Source organism: Paramacrobiotus metropolitanus, unplaced genomic scaffold, assembly GCF_019649055.1.
Source record: "Paramacrobiotus metropolitanus isolate TYO unplaced genomic scaffold, Prichtersi_v1.0 Parri_scaffold0000091, whole genome shotgun sequence".
Taxonomy (NCBI): Eukaryota; Metazoa; Tardigrada; class Eutardigrada; order Parachela; family Macrobiotidae; genus Paramacrobiotus; species Paramacrobiotus metropolitanus.
The window spans coordinates 405414-425984 of NW_026570311.1; the positions used below are offsets into that span (position 1 = coordinate 405414).

General features: G+C 43.5%; 2 protein-coding genes across 3 annotated transcripts; both read left to right on the forward strand.

Annotated features, from left to right (window-relative positions):
- The first annotated feature begins 297 nt into the window (after nucleotides 1-297).
- LOC129596528 (uncharacterized) lies at nucleotides 298-2377 on the forward strand. Of its 2 annotated transcripts, none has more exons than XM_055493837.1 (3): nucleotides 298-835; nucleotides 934-1701; nucleotides 1866-2377. In XM_055493837.1, exons 1-3 carry the CDS (start codon nucleotides 654-656, stop codon nucleotides 1969-1971), a joined length of 1056 nt encoding a protein of 351 aa, XP_055349812.1. In that variant the 5' UTR covers nucleotides 298-653; the 3' UTR covers nucleotides 1972-2377. The 2 variants fall into 2 exon arrangements, with proteins under 2 accessions (XP_055349812.1, XP_055349814.1); XM_055493839.1 differs by having other exon boundaries at nucleotides 934-1696.
- A 3504-nt stretch (nucleotides 2378-5881) lies between these two features.
- On the forward strand, nucleotides 5882-18417 carry LOC129596457 (AT-rich interactive domain-containing protein 3A-like). The gene is made up of 7 exons (XM_055493729.1): nucleotides 5882-6118; nucleotides 6221-6658; nucleotides 11967-12039; nucleotides 16661-16844; nucleotides 17022-17308; nucleotides 17386-17694; nucleotides 18023-18417. The coding sequence occupies exons 1-7, from the start codon at nucleotides 6116-6118 to the stop codon at nucleotides 18124-18126; spliced, it is 1398 nt and encodes a 465-aa protein (XP_055349704.1). The 5' UTR covers nucleotides 5882-6115; the 3' UTR covers nucleotides 18127-18417.
- The last annotated feature ends 2154 nt before the right edge of the window (nucleotides 18418-20571 follow it).

Below are 20571 nucleotides of genomic sequence, written 5' to 3' on the forward strand. Positions count from 1 at the left end.
CTCTGAGAAAAAACCGGTCCGCTGTACACATGTTTCGCATTACGGCTGATGACTGTTTATTAGAAAATCACACTAACAAGGGTACCGTGCAGCTGCAGCATCGATACTGTGGACTGTGTTTACAGCATCATTACAGTAATTCAATCAGTCGATTTCCGCGGGTGCTTTTATTTAAAGACATGACAACCGGCTAAAACGCTATGATCACGCAATGTTCACGGCAAATCTGCTGTGATCGCTATGTTCATCGGGTGAACAACAATTTAGGCAATAACAACGGCAGCAGCAGAATCGGAACTGTGCTTAACGCAACTGGAGTTGCTGTCCAGTCATCGCGAAAACTGTTGCCTGTTTCAGTGGAATATGATTACTATTGTTTGAGTATTTGTGATTCGGAGCGTTTCTGCTGCTTTCTGGAGTTATGTGACTTCTACGGAAATCGGTACACTTCTCACCGTCTTGCAGCTTTTACAGCTATGTAGCCAGAATCACTAGTACAAAGTCTGTGAATTCGAATTTCCGGGATGCATGCTGCGCAGCTGCACTTTAACAGTTTAACCATATTTACTGAGAACTATCTGAATAACCCTTGATAAAATTTTATTTCTGCAAGAAAATTGCAGCATAGAGATTAACTAGTCTGGCATACTAAAATGTCCAAACGAAAGTATGATAAAGTGCTAATAAAGTTTCATCCCGAGTACGATCAAGCGGACGCCGATGGTTCTGGCGTTATACAACCCGTGCCGGCATGCCCATTCCACATGATGCCCGCTGAAATTTTGGCTCGGATTTTTTCATATCTAGAGATTAACGACGTTGCCCGATGTTCATGGTGAGAAAATGTCGGCGTTCTGGTAATTACTGCCAAGCTGTAGAATTGCAAACGGAGGGCTTCATTCATGTGACGATTTCTCATAAAGTTATTCGTAGTGTCTGCGCCCGATGGCGGTGCGTTGGCCAGTCGGTCTTAATGCAAAGAAGCGTCATCTTCGATCTTGACAAGTGGGCAAAGTGTGTCTGGCAGCCTGGGCCATCCCGCCAGTTGAAGCGCATGGTAACCGGAGCCACGCGCCGTCTGATCATGCGAAAGCCTTTGTACTTCCCACCGGAAAATCTCGCAGCAATGCCACTGCAAGCCTTCCGTGACCCTGCCAGCAATCTCTGCTACTGTAACAGTAGCTTAAAAGACCTTCATCGGATTTTTCTACACTTAAACAACCATTTGTATAAAATATTCAACAACCGAGAAATGACGAATTCGTCCGGAAATGCAATGCATCGAGGACCAAGTTTGACGCTTCAAAACTTACGAATTGCTGTATCGTCACTCTTTGCCTACAATCTGAACTCCATACGGGAAGTCCGACTGCAGAATGTACAACTTGACTTTTTTTTCGGGCTTGACTATGACAAGCAGTATAAAGACTTGGATTTCCCGCTTCGTGTCAGTGTGGTCGAACATGTCATCACACAAGACAACATGTGGCTTTTCGATACTGATGGAAAGCCTGTGTTGAGGGAACCCGCCTATCTTAAAGAACTACCACACATCGCGGCAATTTTTTACGGCCTAACACATTTCATGTTTTTCGATTTGCTAGTGCCAACCGGCTTGTCGCCTCGTGATCTGAGGATCGTGGAAACGAAACTGAGATCGAAGGATACAGTTGGTGACCAGTACATGGACTATTGGGTTAAGTAAGAGTGAAAATGACTATCGTTTCTGCTGATTTATTGCACTATATCTTTGACATAATAAGAATACTGCCTATTCGAGTATTGGCCGGCCTCCGCAATTTGCACCCAGCACAGGACTGTAGCCCACTAACACGAGAAGGTAAACACTGAGCATTTTCTTGCAGATATGTGGGATTTCCAGCAAGCACGGCTAGCATTTGGAGCGAACAGAGTGTCGATGTGCTGGGATGGACCCTCGAGCGGGTTCTCCGTTTCCCATCCTGGCTTTAGTACTTTACTCTGCATTTGTTGATGTGTTACTCCAATGGGTGGAACGAGGAAGTGCCGGTGCAGGCGAATGATCGCGACTGGATCGTTCAAAGGGTACCGGAACCCCACCAGAAATCATACTGTGTTATCCCATATTATCAGTATTACGGTGACCCCTGCAACTTCTATGCCGAACGGTACCATATACGGCACCCCGTCCAAAACTCAGACGACCAATCAAAAAGCAAAAAGAGTTTATGATAATACATATTCTATTAGTCATGTGTCAGCTTATTAGATACTTCTGCTGTTGATATGTGATCGTCTTTCGCTGGATTGTTATTATTGTGTTACCGCGCCTAAGCCATTTCGCATCAGGTGGCCAGCTTCGTATACGAACTGCGGAATGGGGAAAGAATTTTTCTGTGTCCCGAAAATTTTCGAGTACTTTGTTAACTTGCAGACGAGAAACAATAATCAACAACAGAAGCGCTTATCACCATTTGAGACACTAACAGGTGGAAGTGGCATTGCGGCAGACGCATGCTTCGGAATCTTTCAGGAGCTCTTTGACTACCAAGACGTACGTGACAAAAAGCCCACCAACTAAAAACACACGCAACAGCTGGAATTCAGCTTCTGCATTAAAGCGCACATTACATTTTGTAAATGCTCATCGCTTAAATGTACCGCAGCTAAGAAATTCCGATCGATCGCGAAGAATCCACCCGCGGTATAGCGCGGAATCATGGAGCGCATCCTGTGGATAAAATGCATTGTGTGATCGAGATCCGCCTTTCGAATTCCGTCAGATGTTGACGCGCGCTTATCGACCATCAGCCAAAGGTCATCGAGAAAACCGTCTACCTAAATTGATATAAACACCGTTGTACATGCACATTTTGTAGAGCGTGTAATAATCAGTTAGTCTGGACTAGGTACGAACCTGATCATGGAATTTGACGAAATATACAGACGGCACGAACACTCCCACAGCCAACCACAGCATCAGAAACAGGGAAACCAGGTTATGCACCGATCCAGTACCGACATTACGTTTGAAGCTCTGAATGTGTCCGATGGTGCTCAATGAACTTGCGGCAACGTGCAGCAGAAAAATAACCGAGAAGAATCGTTCGCCGGCGCCTACCAGGTCACGGATCTTCAGCAAGGTGACTTTCACTTGTAGAAAGTAAGTATTCTCTTCAGTCTTCATGAACTGCTGCAGCAACCGCAGATCCGCCGTTGAACGGATGACATCCAGGATGAACATAATGATGATACACTGGGAGAGTGTTATCGGGATTTGTGCTAGCAAGGTCGCTATGGCGTGCCACGCCCACAAAGGCAGAGCCCCATCAATTCCGGCGCTGGCCATATAATTTAAAGGCGTAGTTATAGTCATGGCGATGCCGTCGGCGTATTCCAACGGGATGAGAATGTGCTCGCAGATGCGCGTTATTAAAAAACAGAGCATAACGATGACTTCCATTTTTGTACCGTTGGTGCGATGTTCTTGACCATCATTTATAACCGTGACTGTTTTTCTGCCACATATTTCATGGAACGCTTTTTGCTTGCATTGAAACAGGAGCAGAATGACAAGCGATACGTTATTCCGGATGAAGTATTTCGAATAATGGATGAAGATGAGAATGCTACCTGAACTGGTTAACATACTGGCGAAAAGTATGTAGTTGCTGATAGCGGTGAACACAAGCACCGTAATCCAGTAAAGACATTTGACTAACAATACTCCAGTGCGGCGGATTCGGGATACCGATGATTTGAACTTGTCTTTCGGATCGGAAATAGTCGGGCATTTTGTGTTCAGGTCCAGAAACAAGCTGAGAATCAAATAAATCACCCCGTGATTGTTCTCAGTCATTTTCACAAGAACAAGTACAATCGCTTTGTAGTAAAAAGCAGTTACACGTTACTCGCGGCTTACTGAAGAAAATCGTTGCAGCAGGAGAGACATTTTCGGATGCCCAGGTAGCACATACGGCGATTGGCGGTTGTACAAAAAGTCTGTCCTTTGCTCGCTATGCATTAGGGGGAATGTGGCACTGCAATATTTTCTCATCAAACTGAAGAAGGAACTTCAGCGCTGCACCCGTGTGCTGATGCGTATTCCATTGGGAAATGCCTGACTATGTAAATGAGTCTTCTCTACTGAGGAAAGAGTGGGTTCAGTCAGGTGCCTAGAGCATCTGGCGAGGTTAATATTAGGTCCAGATTATGGAAACCTCGCTATATAACAGGAGCACAGGCGATGTACCTACGCCAGCACGACTTAATATTATAGCTGAGAAAGCCGATGGGCTTGTTTCTTTTTGTCTTTTGAGCGCCAAACTGACACTGCATGATCTACATCCACATATATTTTACTTGCAGTTCTGCTGATACACTGTAATTTTGTTTTGGGGAAGTTGTCTTTGACTTGATACTACACTGTAACATATTACAGTATGTAGATGGTTGTGGAATATAAAAGTTACATATCCACAACCATCCACATATAGTGTACAATAGTCTTGAACCATTCGCTTACCGGCATACGTATACCTTGCTTAGAACATTGAGACAGTATACAAATATACGCAGTTTGATTGTGAACCGTCAACAACATAGCCAGTCAGTTCGGCTTTCAGAGGCGCAGGCAAGCATTCCCTGTACTTGCTGCCGTCACCCGGCTGGAGTGTGACGTTACGGCGCTAAATATGGTTAAATCAGGCGCGGTACATAAGCAACCATGTCTAGCCACAACGTAAAACTCCAGCAGCAAGTACAGGGAGTGATTGTCTCAGCCGTTGAATTCCCACTATACGTTATACATGCGGTACTGTGGATCTGATCGTGAATATTAGGTACATACATTATTCAGGTGCTCTGTGGGGCGTGGATAATAGTGGACCAAGAATGGTTCACCCGTGTTTGCAAATTAATCCCGGTTAGACAGATGTTGCCGAATCGGCGATTGCGCACAGGCTGCATGCGGCAAGTGGGCCGGATCAGACTGTACATCCATGTGAGTGCACCTGAACTGAACCCGACAGCTTGTGGCACAGTTTTTTTATCATAAAGTACGCATATGTCAGGCAGTGTTTTTAGAATTGAGGTACAAAATTCCACAGAAATGACGTTACGAACTACTTTCCAAACCAATAAAAAATTGAATTTTTTTAGAAATCTATAAAATCAAATCTGCGCAAGTTTTCTAGCATTTCGGATAAATTAATTAAACGCATATATTAAATTTACTTATGTATTAATTTACTGCATCCGAAGAATGCGTACGTTGCAAGCGGAATCAACAGACATTAATTTGCCGATTAATTACGCCGGCATTCAAAAAGCGAAAGCCGTTCGGTGGTTAATCACCGCGACTGCGTTGAGCCACCTGCCAATGCACGTGAAGATTTGCATGTGCATCTTTGTGTGTGTGTGTGTGTGCTAACAAGTAAAGTGCATGTCATAATTATTCCTTACTAAGCATGTCCAATGGTGTGCTGACGGTGACAGATGCAAAGTACGGCAACATATGTTGCCGGGCTATATTATTAGCCTAAGCGTATTCGACACACAAGATCGTACTCGGCGGATCAAATCAGGTTGATACGTAAGCGCGAAGGGAAATTAACCGGTCCGTATGATACGCATATCTCTATCTGTACGGTAGCGCGCATCGATGTATATATATCAGGGAGGCGGGGTTAATCGTGCGTTTAATCCATCGGATTGGCTTGATGCCGCGGCATACCGCCGCCTCAATCGATCCACACCAGCCGATCAGATCAACGCGTGCGCTGAAATGATGCGTTGAAATAAAAAAATGATCCCGCCCCGGACACAACGCACACGTAGGTAGCCGCGCGTCGTTGCATTGCTGTTAGCATAGCATATATCTGCCGATCGGCGTATGAGCGTAATAAATGTCATAAGAGAAGAAAAATCAGCTCTTATGTGTGTCTCTTTCACTTGCTCTCTCTCTTTCGTCTTTTTATTATCGAATTGCAGTTCACCCAGTCAATTGCATTACGCGGCGTAACGTGGACAAACCTGCTTCGTCTTTTTCATGTTTAATAATATTACCCAATTTCTTTCTTGTGCTTGTTGAGTAAAATATTTTAATAACCAACGCACCAATCGACTCAATCTAACGATGGTAAGTAAAATTTATTTTTAAACGGTGCAAAGTGATATTTGTTGGGAATCCGTGTTGTGAAATATTTATTGACACTTTCTCTCCCACCCCGGTGTGGAGCAGTCAGAGGCGGGTGATTCGGACTTCGAGTCGGACGCCGGCGACAGCCCGGACGACGTCCCTCTGCGCCTGATCAAGACGGACACCAGCCCACCGCCCCCGGAGGCGGCCTACGAGCCGCCGCCGCCGCCACGCCACCGTCAACAGGTGCGGGAGGAGATTCTACGGGACGCGCAACAGGCCGGCAATGTGGTGCCGCTGGACATGGAGCGCTTCCAGCGCCACTTCACCCTGCACAAACCCTACAAAGACCACACCACGGATGCGGCGCCCTATTCGCCGGAGAACACACCGCAGGATCTGAGTGTGTCGGCGCGCAACTCGGAGGGATCGCATTCCGACTCCCGGACACCGCCGCGCCAACGCTCACCCTCCATTGGCCGTATCTCGCCCGGACATGCCCCGTCGGCGTCCTGGTCCTATGAGGAACAGTTTAAACAGGTACGCCCAACCAATAAGAATTCAAACATTTTTCCATAATCCCACGTAGAATTTCATAATTTAAAAATTATTCCGCATCGGAAAATTGTGGTGTTCTGTGGTTATTTTATATATAAACTAAGCAGTGTTATTTTTGAATGTGAAGATTTTATTCAGCTGTATCAAGGAAGTAGTTTTTTATATTTGCCGAAAGAATTTTTTATTTGTATTGATTCTGCTTGAATAATACACAAACAGCCGAGATATTGTACTTGGGAATTGAATGCCAGAAAAGCCGGTTAAGAGTTAAAATCGATCCCGCGGCTGATTATCCAGTGGCGCGAACAATGTTAAGACTAGCTACAACAAGTTTATCGGTGGCATTGTTAGAGTGCGGGAGGGCTAACGTGCGTTTGATAAACAATCAATTATCCATGGGCCAAATGAATAAATAAAGAGCAGGATTTTTGAGTGGAGAGCTGTAGCGTTAAACAGCGCCTCGGTTATGTGTGTGCTGTGTTGAATGAGAGCGGCATGATTAAAACTGCATATCATATCTTAAAGACTGCAGCATCGCATTGTCCAGTCAAAGTCCTTCGGCCATTCAAGCACCTCCTCGGCATAAATGACTTAACGAGCCATCATACTTGATACTTGGCGGTGAATAGACCGCGGCCAATTTATTCCTGAATATTTTATAACGCGTATCACTGTAACTGCGGCGTTTATACAGCCACGACCACCCCGGTTAATTTAAACGCCCATTGACAGCCAAACCGGTCCACGGACAAAGGGACCCGTGTTGCTTATTCTCCCATTCTGCTATTCAGTGCGTAATTGGCAGAGGGAAATTTAGTCGGATCCCGGTTTTTACAATGGGCTTTTTAACTTCCTTGAACGACGTATACACCATAACCTTTTCAAGCCACAACCGATTAGCGGAATTTAAACACACGCCACACAAAGACCGTTCGTATAAAGTGCTCATCATAGCGCTGAGTCGTTAAGGGATTTTGCCAATTAAATTTATGTTGCGGAAGAATATCCTTCTGGAAACATGTGCTGTGCATTTGCCGCTAACATTCTGGCTTTTAATGACGTCGGCATGTGTGGTAGGGGAAATGTGGCGTAATGCATAACGGCTATCAAAACGGGCCGAATATGATGTGTAGCTGTGTATTATAACTGTGTGTGTGCGTGGTGAAAGACGCGCTGTCGTTGACCTAAGCGCTCGTATATTGAAACATTATGATGGAATTTAGAGAAAAACATGCAACCGAAATAGATATCAAATGTTGGCAGATTAAGGATAAATTTGACTGCTTGATCGGCAGGATTTTACAGCAGCATGAGCCGTGCAAGAAAGCAGCCAGGGAGAAAATATTCCGGCAGCACTGAAAGACGGCCGCATTTTCCTCTCGCGCCCATAAATGCACAGCGTAGTAGCCCAGGAAAATGCATTAAACGGCATTCGATCAGACCGCATATGTTGGCAGTTATCAAAACCTAAAATTACACACAGGCAAAGCACAGCGCGATCAAACGCAGTTGCTGTTTATTTATAACATATGATATACACACTGCGTTTGCGCGCACTCGCGATTCAACGAGATTTAGAAACTTTATCATTACACACCAATATCTAACATGATGTGTATCATGACGCTGATATATTTCTCCCTATAACACGACGGTGACCACGGCGTGCCAATTGTAACCTCCACTTGATCGGAGCTTGATGAAATCCGATCGTGTCTACGTAAACACTTTCCCCAAAATTATGCTTTCACCTCGTGCACACACACACAGATATACATTTTCGATGGAAACATGTGAAAATTAAAGCGATTAATATCGGCACGGACAGGTTGTTGTTGCTGCCGGTGTTTGCTCAAACGGCATCACATAATATCGCTGTGCTTGGCAGGTTCGTTAGCGGACGCAAATTATGATGCGTCAACTGTTTGTCTTGCGCTGTCCACTTGATTGTCCAAGTAGCGCTTGCAAAATGCCGTTTAATAGTGGCTTTCATCATGACGACAACGGAATTCGGGTTTTATTAGACGCGCCGCATTGTGGGGCGTTGTCATTAATCGAAAATCATTACCGGGCTGGAATGTGCTTGATTAAATGCATGTCGCAGTCACCAGGTAGTTTGATGGGGGATTTATGAAGTCTTTTGTTGTCCATGTCTCGCAGTAGCCGATCAAATCAATCGTCCTTCTAGCCAACGACTGCAAAAATTATTACCCACCCGATGGCAGTCTGTCCCTCCGTGTGACTCTCTGTGTTTCTCGAGTGTTTGAGTAAGTTGTGAGACAAGAGTAAAAGCTGACATATCTGCTCAGCTTGTCATTTATACCGCTCCATTTAAGCCGCTGTATCACACAGCGCTGTCGCTCTATGCTGTATGTATGCGCCCGTGTATAAGCGTGTAATACGGTCCAATCTAAGCCAGATTGTCTGACATAGATAAGGTGTCGTATGGCACAACAAAGAGCTGATTTTACACGGCGGCCCACGCAATCCGATACCGGCCAATCGACATCGAATGACCAAACAATGCTGTGCGGTTACCACCGGTAAACTGAGGACGGAGGGGAGAACGCCAGAACAACGCGGCGCTTGCGTGTCAGACTCGGGTTTTATTGTGTCAATGAGGTGAAGAACAAAAATTATAAAAAAAATGGTAATAATAATTATCTGGAGAAATTTGCCCGCCCACAAAAATATCCTGAAAATAATGTCTGCACAAAATTTATTTACTTTATAAATTTTATATAACATGAATATTATTTAAGATTAATGCTGTTATGGAAAAGGGCAGAAAAAACGGGGAAAACGTTGCAGTGATTTTGGTGTAAAGGAAAATCTAAGAAACCTAAGAAATCTAAGAAAGTGTGCCGCATGAGAAAGAGACTGTTGATTCATCGGACACTGGTCTGATATATTCATCAAGCTCGATTAGCCACGAAGCGCTAATGGCCGGCATGGTTTTATGGGGGCAATGTGGCCACTTGTCGGTCTATAATCAGACCGCGATTAATTCGCTCGATCGCGGCTGATGCCCGCGTATTTATTATACACCATCGCCATGATTGTACACCGTCCGTGGCGACAATCGCTGGTCGGGTTCTGTTGGTGTTGGGCGACGCGTTACCAGCACATCCCCCCGCATCACATGTTGACTGCACCTCGACACCGAGCGTATAATCAGCCGGTTGATGAGTTGGATCAAAGACGCTGTGAAGCGGAAAATCACCGGGCCTGCCAACCGGCCGTGGCTTACCTTGAGACATTTAACAACGCCCCACAAATGAACTGGCCAGATCGTGAAAAAAAGCTACACCGATTTTAATCATGCAGTTAAATCGTGATTCATTGATGTTTATTTGAAAGTGCGAAAGATATTCGGGGGAAGAGAAAATATGTGGGTAATTGGATAGCCCGGCCGAAACAGCGGGCTGTTGTTTGTTCGGCGGAGTAATGCTATGCACTCTGCAGCGAGAGATGGGCGGGGCGCTGGCGTCACACTGGAATGAATCGCCAATGAACTCCTCAGTCAAACCGTTTGACCTGCACCTTGCTTGCTGCTCTGCATAAAAATGTGGAACACTGTACAGGTTGACTGCAATTATCTCTTATCGTGGAATGTAATTTACATACCATTCAAACGCATCTTCAAATCAGAGAGAAATTCAAAACCCGGCAAAAATGTTGCAGTCACGAATAATAACCACAAATCAAGCGTTAATTTTACCGCAGCTTACTAACAGTGCAACAGAAATGACTGCCTGATTTTTTGCGAATATGATACGCTTAACCATCACTGTGAATTTTTTTAAGGGTTTAACAGAGTTTAACATGGTGACAAAATCCGGCAATTGTGTCGCCAGCAATGAAAGTTTTGTTCTGCATTGCTGCACAGAACACAGAACAATTCCCAGACAGATATGTAAACAAAAGGTCACGCCGGTACTGCGCCTCCCGGGGAGAGCGAAAGGGGGCGGAGTCTTCTACTGAGCAAACATTCATCCGAATGAAGTGTAGGATAACTATCCGTGTTCCGTTGTGTGTTCTTTGTCTGGCTGCTGCTTCCTTGATAGAGTAGCCATTTTCTACCTTTCCGATAATTGCACGGAAGCAGCCATCGGCTGTCCTCAGCGCCGCTCTCACTAGGTTAATTGGGCACACACAAGCGCGCTCAGAGATTTAATACATGTTCTCATCAGGTAGATTAGATTCCACATATGCTGCACTCTTTGATAATCGCTCAGGTAAACGACAAGAATGCCGTTTTCCCTTTCTTCGCTCAGGACACGAAGAAAGCTGCTAAGGACACACCGGAGAAGAATAGCTGCGTTGAGTGTAATTAGCCGGTGTTCGGGGGCGCTGGCGCCTCTCTGTTTCGCCCGATTGAAGGGAGAATATAATTCCTTTTTCTGGACGGATTAATTGGGCTACGAGAGTGGAGGCTTAATGTGCTGCTCTCTGTGTCTCGATTTCTCTTTCGTTTCGCGGAATGTAAGACTGTAGCGAGAGCAATTAATTGCCATGCCAGGTGGATAGATTCGGCAGAGAGCAGCGACGAATTAGGCTATCAATCCAATACTCATAGTCACAGCGCTTGGGAATTAACATTATACCGCCAGACAGTTGTAATGGCCTGGCGACGCCGGCTGTAATTAATCGAGCCTGTGCTAGGAAAAAGACAATTAAAGCTCACATATGTGGGAAATCGAAGGACGGCATCTTGCGCTTAATGCTACAAAAGATTAAGCCATTAAAGGACGACGATGAGATCATCCTTAACTGCGCAGGTTTCTTTTGGGACAAAATATCAGAGTCTGTAAGAGTCTCGACCGAAAGAAGTGGAAACGATCAAAAGTTTGGAATCACGTGCGCGTATATAACAAATCTGAACGAATTAAGCATCGCCTTAATTGCGATTAATTGCCAAAAAATATAATAAAGTATGGAAAAATAATTTCGAAAAAATACATCGGTGTGTCATAGAACTTCTGTATTTTTTATCAGAAAATTTCCTTCTTTACGGCTTTATCCGTTTTCGTTGAAGAAGACGCAGTAAAGATGAATTAATTCACTTTCATATTACGAAAAGCGGCAATTGATTTTTTTCCCGTGACACTGCGGTTGTTACAACGACGCTAATAAAATTGCTAAATTAAAGCAAAAAATATAAATAAGTAGGCCGTTGATGCCTCGTTTGGGTCTTATGCGTCAAATGATTTTTAATAAATTTTTAATGCCTCCGCCATTCATTTTTAATGACCGTCTCATTCATCGCGGTTTTTTTTTCTATTTTCAGCTGTATGAATTAAGCGACGATCCAAAACGGCGCGCCTTCCTGGACGATCTGTTCAGTTTCATGCAGAAACGAGGTAAGCAGCACTTAATAACCGCACACAACCGTTCTTTATGCGGGGCTTTTTTTTCTCTTTAATCACTGAACAACGAGAACGACGGAAGCCATAAAATACTGACTATACACAACGAATCGGCGTTAATAATGCAGCACATGCCGCATTTTCATACAGACACTGTATTGCGCCGGAGATTATTAAGTAGCCGTCTTAATACACATCCGCGGAATGAAACCGGTCAACGAGGTGCTTATTTATAGCCCGAACACGGCAATTGTACATGTGCATTTTCCCATATCAATAATTTAAAGCCTTTTAACTTCTCTCGCGTAAACGGCGCACAGAGGCGATTAGCGCGCGGCAGTGAGTGTGATTTTGTCAGATCGCCGGGGACAGTAAGCAGATGGCTCCGGTTGGGCCAGGTAGACGTCTTTATACAGCGCTCACACGGAGCAACATAATATTTAAGCCCATCGTTGGTGAAATTGTGCCGGTTAAATGTTTGGACAAATATTATGCGCCGTAAGCGGTTTGCCGATTATTACTTTAATAGCCGAAATCAGCGCTGTAGTATAATGGCATTATCTCCTCTTTAGCAAAATCGCCAAGGATCAAAGCAAAAATTTTTAAATACCCTGTAGGATTCTCAACGATTTCTCATGCACTGTAAAAAATTTTGCTAGTCAATTAAATTAAAATAACGCCACCAAATAAATCTGAATTTTATTACTGTACTTCTGAATTTTTATTTACCTGTTGATTACTGACGAAATGAACAATAAATGGCGTGAACAGAAGATTAATTATGGGAAACGGTTTTTTCGTAGAAGGAAAAAGAAGTCTATACCTATGTTGCACGATTCACGCTACCAGAAAATTGTTTTGATTTAATGCGTTTCGGCGCGGTATTGTGATAAAAATACCGGAAAATATTTTCAATTTTATGTTGGCATGTAAGAAAATCAAATACAGTTTCGAAGGGAAATATTTTTGCCGGGTTGAGATTTGTGTGATGGATCGTAGTGTACACACTTTGTACAAGGGATCAAGGAGCGGAAATTTGTCAAAATTACAAAGCCACTTGTGGTGAGCGGTGCTTAATGTGAGCCGCTGGGTAAACACATTATTCATTTGTAACGAATTTGTTACCGGATTTAAAACGCCACTGCGCAGTGCTTATGCACCGAAATGCCACCGAGCGGCTTACGACACCCTAACCGACTCAACCGCCACTTATTCGTCTTTAAACTCCAATTGCAATATTATGTTTTCCTCCAATTTCTGCCCGCATCAGCAATAATCCAAAGAAAATTTCCATAAAATGCATAATCACTTCAAAACGTTCGTTTATCTACCGACGACAAGGAACTAAACAGGAAAACGCAAAAACGCGAAAAAGACATAATAAAAAATTTAAAATAAATTAGTGCAAATTAAAATATAATAAGTAATAGATTAAATAAGTGATTATAAATATTACAAACACCGAAAAAATGGTAAATTCAGCAAACAATACGACGTCATAATGAAGATCTAGAAAAGCAACAAACAGGAACAGGAAAAAACAGGAAGCTGGTGGAAAATGGTGGAAAACAGGAACAGGGAAAAAGGAATAAAGCAGGAAACAATTGAAAAAGAAATGTTACTAAAAATTTCAAAATAAATTAAACACCAATTAAAATGTATTAACAGGTTATATTTTGCAATTATAAATATTAAAAACAACCGATACTGTAAATAATAAATTCAGCTCAGATAATAAGACGTTATAATAAAGATTTAGAAAAGCAACACGCCGGGTGGAACTAGATGAGATTTATGGGCGTCAGGTCGGGAATGAAGTGGCGTGTAATTTATTAGCCACACTGGCATATTTGGGCGTTTCCCTGCTCATTTGTTGTGGCATCAAGGATCACCACAGCAATCATACATCTTGTTGAGCCGCGCGGCTGACATCAACAATTTGGAGTCGCTCGTTTTTTTGTCAGTGGCGCTTGGCGCGCTGACGTAAAACGTTCGCGGTACAATGTGGAATTTAATGCGGTAGTCGTGTGATTAGCCAATACGGAGATTTCTTTTGGCTCTACTTAGAAATTAAGGTCTGGGAGCGGGTAATTTACCGTGGCGAAAAATGCCGACAGCTGTCGCTGCTCAATACCGTCAACAGCTACAAATCCGCCACAATGTTTCCAAAATAAATAATCAGCGATTATTTATGTAACCTATAAACTTTCGCCCATCAGATTTATTTTTTTTGTGAAGAAAACTTTTCGATAAACATTGCAAAATCATTTCTTGAAACATTAGAAGCTGCATATCTTCTGAAATGGTTTTAATAAACTCCCTCCTAAAAATTTTTATTTAATTTTAAAAATTAAAATTATTTTCTGTAGCAGCAAAAACCTTGCATATTGTTGGAAGTAATCACTTAAAAATTAATTAAACTTTATATCGTTTTGTTCAGTTTTGCAATGCAGAATATTTGCTACGTGATGTAAATTATAATATCATTTAATGGACTTTATTTTCTTTTGACCGGATTTTATTTTATTAAGACGTTGGTGAATTCGGAGCCAAGAAAAACATGAGCCAGATTCATTGACGCGACAAAGAAAATAACTAACAATCAGAGAGATACTAATCCGCTTGACATTATTTGATACATGCCGCCATTTAACTGCGATTACATTCGTGGAAGAAATCCATTGGAATCGTGCAGCAGACGTAACACGATACGGTGCGGCAAAGATGTACGCAGTATATAAATACACCCGGCAATCATTAACCCCGCGCAATTAAAAGTGCGGCATGGAGAATTATCAAAAGGCCGCGGCAGGGTGTTTTATCGGCATTTAGTGGCGTTCATTTCTTTGGCCATCCAGTGGCGTCATGTTTGTTATCGTGTGATGAATGATTGGAGCGGACGAGTGCAGAGCGCATATTTGGCACTCGGGGAAAAATATTTATAATACTTTTTTATTGCGCCTGATTTTGTACGGCCGTTGTGTGAAAAAGGGTCCGAAAATAAGTTCAATAAAAAACGCGCTATAGGGTTCTAACAAGGGGTGACCGGAATACGGTTCCGCCAAAAGCCGGTGTCCCGTGGAACGCCGGTTTCCTCGTACTCACGAAAACATGTTACTGGCCGGGTAAATGACGTTGATCCGGAATGATGACGAGGGGGGATTAGGGCCGCGGTATGTGTGGCTATATATAAGTCGGTTGCGGCGCGTAATATTCATCTGATGATGATTAATTGCCAAATGTGTCCTTGTGCTAAAAGACGTCGCCGTTGCGAGTGTGTGGGGCTGTAAATTTATGGCCGATGTGTTAGTCGGCAGTCAGCAAGCGGGAATATAACCGTGGAGCATTTCCGCCGGCCCCAACTGTACTCGGGCCGGATGGATGCTGATGTATGGACAGTAATATGAGAGGGGGAAATTTTTTATGGACTTGTCAGATGAAATAAACACAGCGCTTCAGGGAAACTGACATTACACATGAACTGCCAAAATTGCTACACTTACCAGTCGACGTAGCAGGAAGTTGCCGAGATTTTATACACATATATACATGCATTTGACAGTTTATCTGGCAGCGTTTAGAAAGCTTACTTTACTAATGTTCCGGTCGCGAAAAATTCATAATATGAAAAATATTATATGGAATTTTTATCCTACAAGAAAAACCATTCTTCGGCGAATAAAATTTTTTAATATCTGTTTTGTTTATCCCTCTTTTGAAAAACGGTTGCAGATACCAACAGCATTAAACAAAAATTTTGTTACAGGATTTCTTAATTTCAGTATTACTGTAGCCGAATTTAATGATAAATAAATCAGTACTTATTAATAAAATTTATAAATAGTTATTAAAACCACGCTTTTCAAAAAATTAATTTTCCCCGGCGCTTTTTCTAGGCTGGATTAAAAATTTAATATTTGTCTAATCGCACTACAAGAAGGAAAGAGGTGCGCGTATAATACTGTCATAATGTAAATTGTGAAGGCACTCGGACAGTGGCACAACGATTCCGCTCTACATCCGAGTGTTTACAAAAATGGCCGATCTGACATGTTCGGTGGGTGAAGTAGGCTGCATATTCCAGCGCGCCAAGCAGCGTGTTGTGCCGCAGCAGCATTTCCCGGCCGCGAACGCAGCTATCAAGCGCCGTTTATATATTCGCACTTAATTCCGCGGCATAATCGCTCGGTTATGATTTGATTCTCAAGTGGCCGTCTCACGCAGGCCATCTTGTGCGCTCCTCTCCCATGCCGAGCACAACGCGCGCTCGTTGAGATGATGGCGATATACGGAGGTTCTCGTATAATATTATAAGAATAAACCGCACTCGATGCTAATGCAGCATTCCATCATATGTACACGTTGAGGTTTAATGCACAATCCTCAAGTGCACTCCGCTCAATGACTGTGTGTGTTTCCGCTGAATATGTAGTGACCTTTGTGGCCTCTTTCATTGCGCAGCGGAATTCTTGTGCATTTTCCCGGCGATGGATTAACATATGAACTTCATGTAGTTCGTACAATCCACTCAATCTGATGACGATTAAACGTCATTTCCGTTAACAGTGTAGTGTGAAAAATACAGCTGCAATGTAATAAGAACTTTTTTATCTAGGCACACCGGTTAACCGAATTCCCATTATGGCCAAACAGACGCTGGACCTCTACGAGCTCTACCGTCTCGTCACGCAGAAGGGCGGTCTGGTGGAGGTGATTAACAAAAAGATTTGGCGGGAGATCACCAAAGGCCTCAATCTGCCGTCTTCCATAACGAGCGCCGCCTTCACACTGCGCACACAGTGAGTATCTTGTGTCTCGTATTCTATTCATCTTACTTCTGTGTGTAATACATCACTTAGTACGAATAAATAATTTAATAACGATAAGAACAAAGTTTTGTCAGATGGAATTTTGGTTTCATTGAACGGGGACCTCGATGATTAAATAAATCGCAGTACTAACATGTGTTTTTGCAGGTATATGAAATACCTCTATCCCTATGAATGCGACCGGCTCAACCTGAGCGCCCCCGACGAACTGCAGTCCGCCATTGACGGCAACCGCCGCGAGGGTCGCCGCACCGGCCACCACTTCGGCTCCCCGGGCCCGGAGGGCTTCACCCCGCCGGCCATGCCACCCACCGCCTCGCCGCTGATTCCCGCGCTGGCCCCCGCCCGCCCGCACCATCCTTCCATGAACGGCACGGTTAACGGGCACGGCCACATGTTCCCGCACCAGCACAGCAAACGCGGACACTGTTCAGGTACGATAACGTTCCCGACCACACTCGAGCTTAACTGTACACAGCGACTCAGTGTAAAATTACATCGATCTTTGTAGAATCCGACGCGGAAAGCCGCTCGTCGTCCCGCGCTTCCAGTCATGAGCGCGAACGTCCGCGGGAGCGGGACCGCGACACCCACCGCAATCACAGCCACTCCCGCCGTCACAGTGACCGTGACCGAGGACGGGATCGTGAGCGGGACCGCGAACGGAATAATCTCCATGAGCGCTCGCGGCGCTCCCCGTCGCCGTTGTCGGTCCCGGCGAATAAACGGCCGAAGAACGGCATTGAGGAGGAACTCAGGGCGCCCTTTCCCATGATGCATACCGGTTTGCCCTCCGCGCATTTAAAAATCACCAGCCGGGGTAAGACTATCACATGCTTACGATTTTTCTCAATCGTACCTTTTTGGGAAGTCTTTCATTATTCTAGTTAATATAACATTTGTTGATTAACCATACGTTAGTATAATCGAAACTGAATGATACACTTGTAGCTGCTAATAACAACAAGTAAGAAGTATCACAATAACAATCATTGCTATATGACAATAGGTACAGTCCGTAATACTGTACGTGCGTACACTACATTTGTACAGCGTTAAAAATTCCAATTCTGTAACGATGGTAATTGTAATGGTATTATAAAAATAATAATTTGATTATGCTTTACGTTTGTTGTCGTCGTTTTTAGGGGATGGACGGAGTATGGACGGTTCACTGGTGATCAGTATGGAGATTAACGGCATCATGTATCAAGGTGTTCTCTTCGCGCAGAATCCGCTGGCGCGCATGTGACGATAGAGGAGAAACGCAGACTTTTTACACAGGAAATTATATCTGTACAGAATTAATTTTGCCTTATGTATTTCGTTTGTGGCCGCAAGCGGAGACACAAATTGTACTCTTTAGCCGAAACCCGGGGTTGGTGTTCCTCTTTGTACTGTACGCTCTCAAGTGTTTTTCTACGTAAAAAAGTTATCGTGTCGAACTATATTTATCACTCTGTACTGCAGTAATTGTATTGATGTGCGGGTTCATTCTTGATGTGCCTTTTGTGAAGAAAAATATGTAACAGCATTGAATGCGGTCGGGAAATATGAATGTGTCATTAGCGATGATTCCATAGTCCGCTACATTATTTTGCAGTCTCCTTTTTCCTCGTACCATTTTATCTCTGTATACCGAATGTACCACGTACGAATCGCAGATGTACGAGCAATGATGTATCTCGTACGTAATAACACTCTCATAATGCTACTGTACCTGTAATCGAGTTTTGCAAGACAAATTACCGGCACATACCTACATCGCAAAACATCCGTGTATTGTACAAGAAGGATGACTACGTTCCTGCGTCAGATACAGGTACATAGTACTTGCCAAGCGCGATGCTGGAAACAACGACTACACTACATTTAAAGCAATACAGTACAGTGGCGGTGTCCCATGTGCATGCCAGCTCGAAGAAAGCGGGAAGTGTAGCACAACTGGCGGAAGCAAGCAGGCGCCGGACATGCGATTTCATCGAAGATCTGGATATCTATTTTACCCCTTGGCAGTCGAGACGTTCGGGACTTTCGGCACGCCATTCGCCGAACTGATCAGTTTTGTCGGCAGAAAGATCCGTGAAGTTACCGGGGAACCTCGATCTACCGCCTTTTTAAGACAACGGTTCAGTCTAGCTGTAGTCCGTGGAAATGCAGCAGCTGTTTTTGGTACACTGCCCGCACATCCAAAGGCCACGAGTGGCTTTAACGATTTCGGATGTTTTTTTAAAGTTTAAATTTGATAACTGTTATTAGTGTAAATCCGCGCAGGCATCGTGTTATGTACAATTGTACACTGGCTGTTGTCGAAATAAAAACACCATACAGTGAATTATTACGACAAATAAATCAGCTTGATTGATTTTCGAATTGACGATAGTTTTCTACGATATGTATATTTGACGTGCACCAGGCATGATGCTAAAAGCATGTAGCGCGCAAAAGATTGTGGAGTGAAGGGCCGTGGTATGAAGCTTATCGTTACGCCGTATTCCGTAACCTGTGAATCTCTATGGATCGCTGTATCTTTTCGGAAAAAACCGAACCATCGGACTTGTGCAAACAGGGAAATATTCGCTTTCGCGCACTCCAAAACATTTACTTACGCTGTTTTACGACATCGTGTAGCCAGATGATTTGTATATATATATATATATAAAATCCAGTCGAGCTAAGATGGAGTGTGTCGAGACGGGAGTAAGCGACCGATCCCCGGGGGAAAGGTCATCCGCTGCAATTACACTTACCCGGTCATTTTGGTATACCTGCGATTCTATGCATCGCATGACGAAATTGTTTCATGAACATTACACCTGACTTCCGCAACGTCTGTTTGCGAATTTGCCGTTAATCATTTTCTTGCTCAATACACAGCTGTACCGCGCATATTTCCATTTTTTCGATTTCTTGAACAGTAAATCTTTATATATGTTCTTCACAAGGTTAATGTGATGGATTCATTGTGTTGATCACAACAATCAATTCGCTCGTATTGTATATCAAACGTTCGCACAGTAACCATAATTATTGTACAGTAACGATACATGTATTGATCGTGAGTACTGTGCATTGAGTACTGCCGACAAATGAGCTTCCACAACCATGCAGTAATAGTTTTACAACTAAGATTTACAAAGTGTTAGATTATTTCATTTTACCGTCAAAAGCTTAATTCATCATTTTTTACGCATCAAATTAAGCTGAGTTTCTACTCGTTTGCACCCCTCTTGCGAGAAAAAAAACACCACTGCGGACTCGTAAACAGTTTTTTTACGTTACTGTTTTCAGTGCTCAAAACATTGAACTTTACTGTGTTGCGCACTAATAAAAGTTTTGCCAAAAACATCAGGCCTAAAAGAATTTTAATTGTCTACTTTTGTGCGATTTTTTTGCACTAAAGACCATAATTACATCGGCGGATAGAGAAATGATTTCTCTATCGGTTTCTGTATAATTAAAAACGGACTTATTTGAGTAGAAATTCACCTTAAGGCCATGGCTAGTCCGGCTTTATTCCTCATAGGCCATTTTGCAAAAGAAAGGCGCTTTACAGATTGAAGACTGCTCTATCCGATGGTAAAAACATTGAAGTGATAAAATTCCAGGGTTATGAAATATAAATTTTTTAAGTTAGCTGCCTAAACTGAGTAACGATGCTAGCAGTGACTGGCCCGGCTCACCACTGCGAACGCAT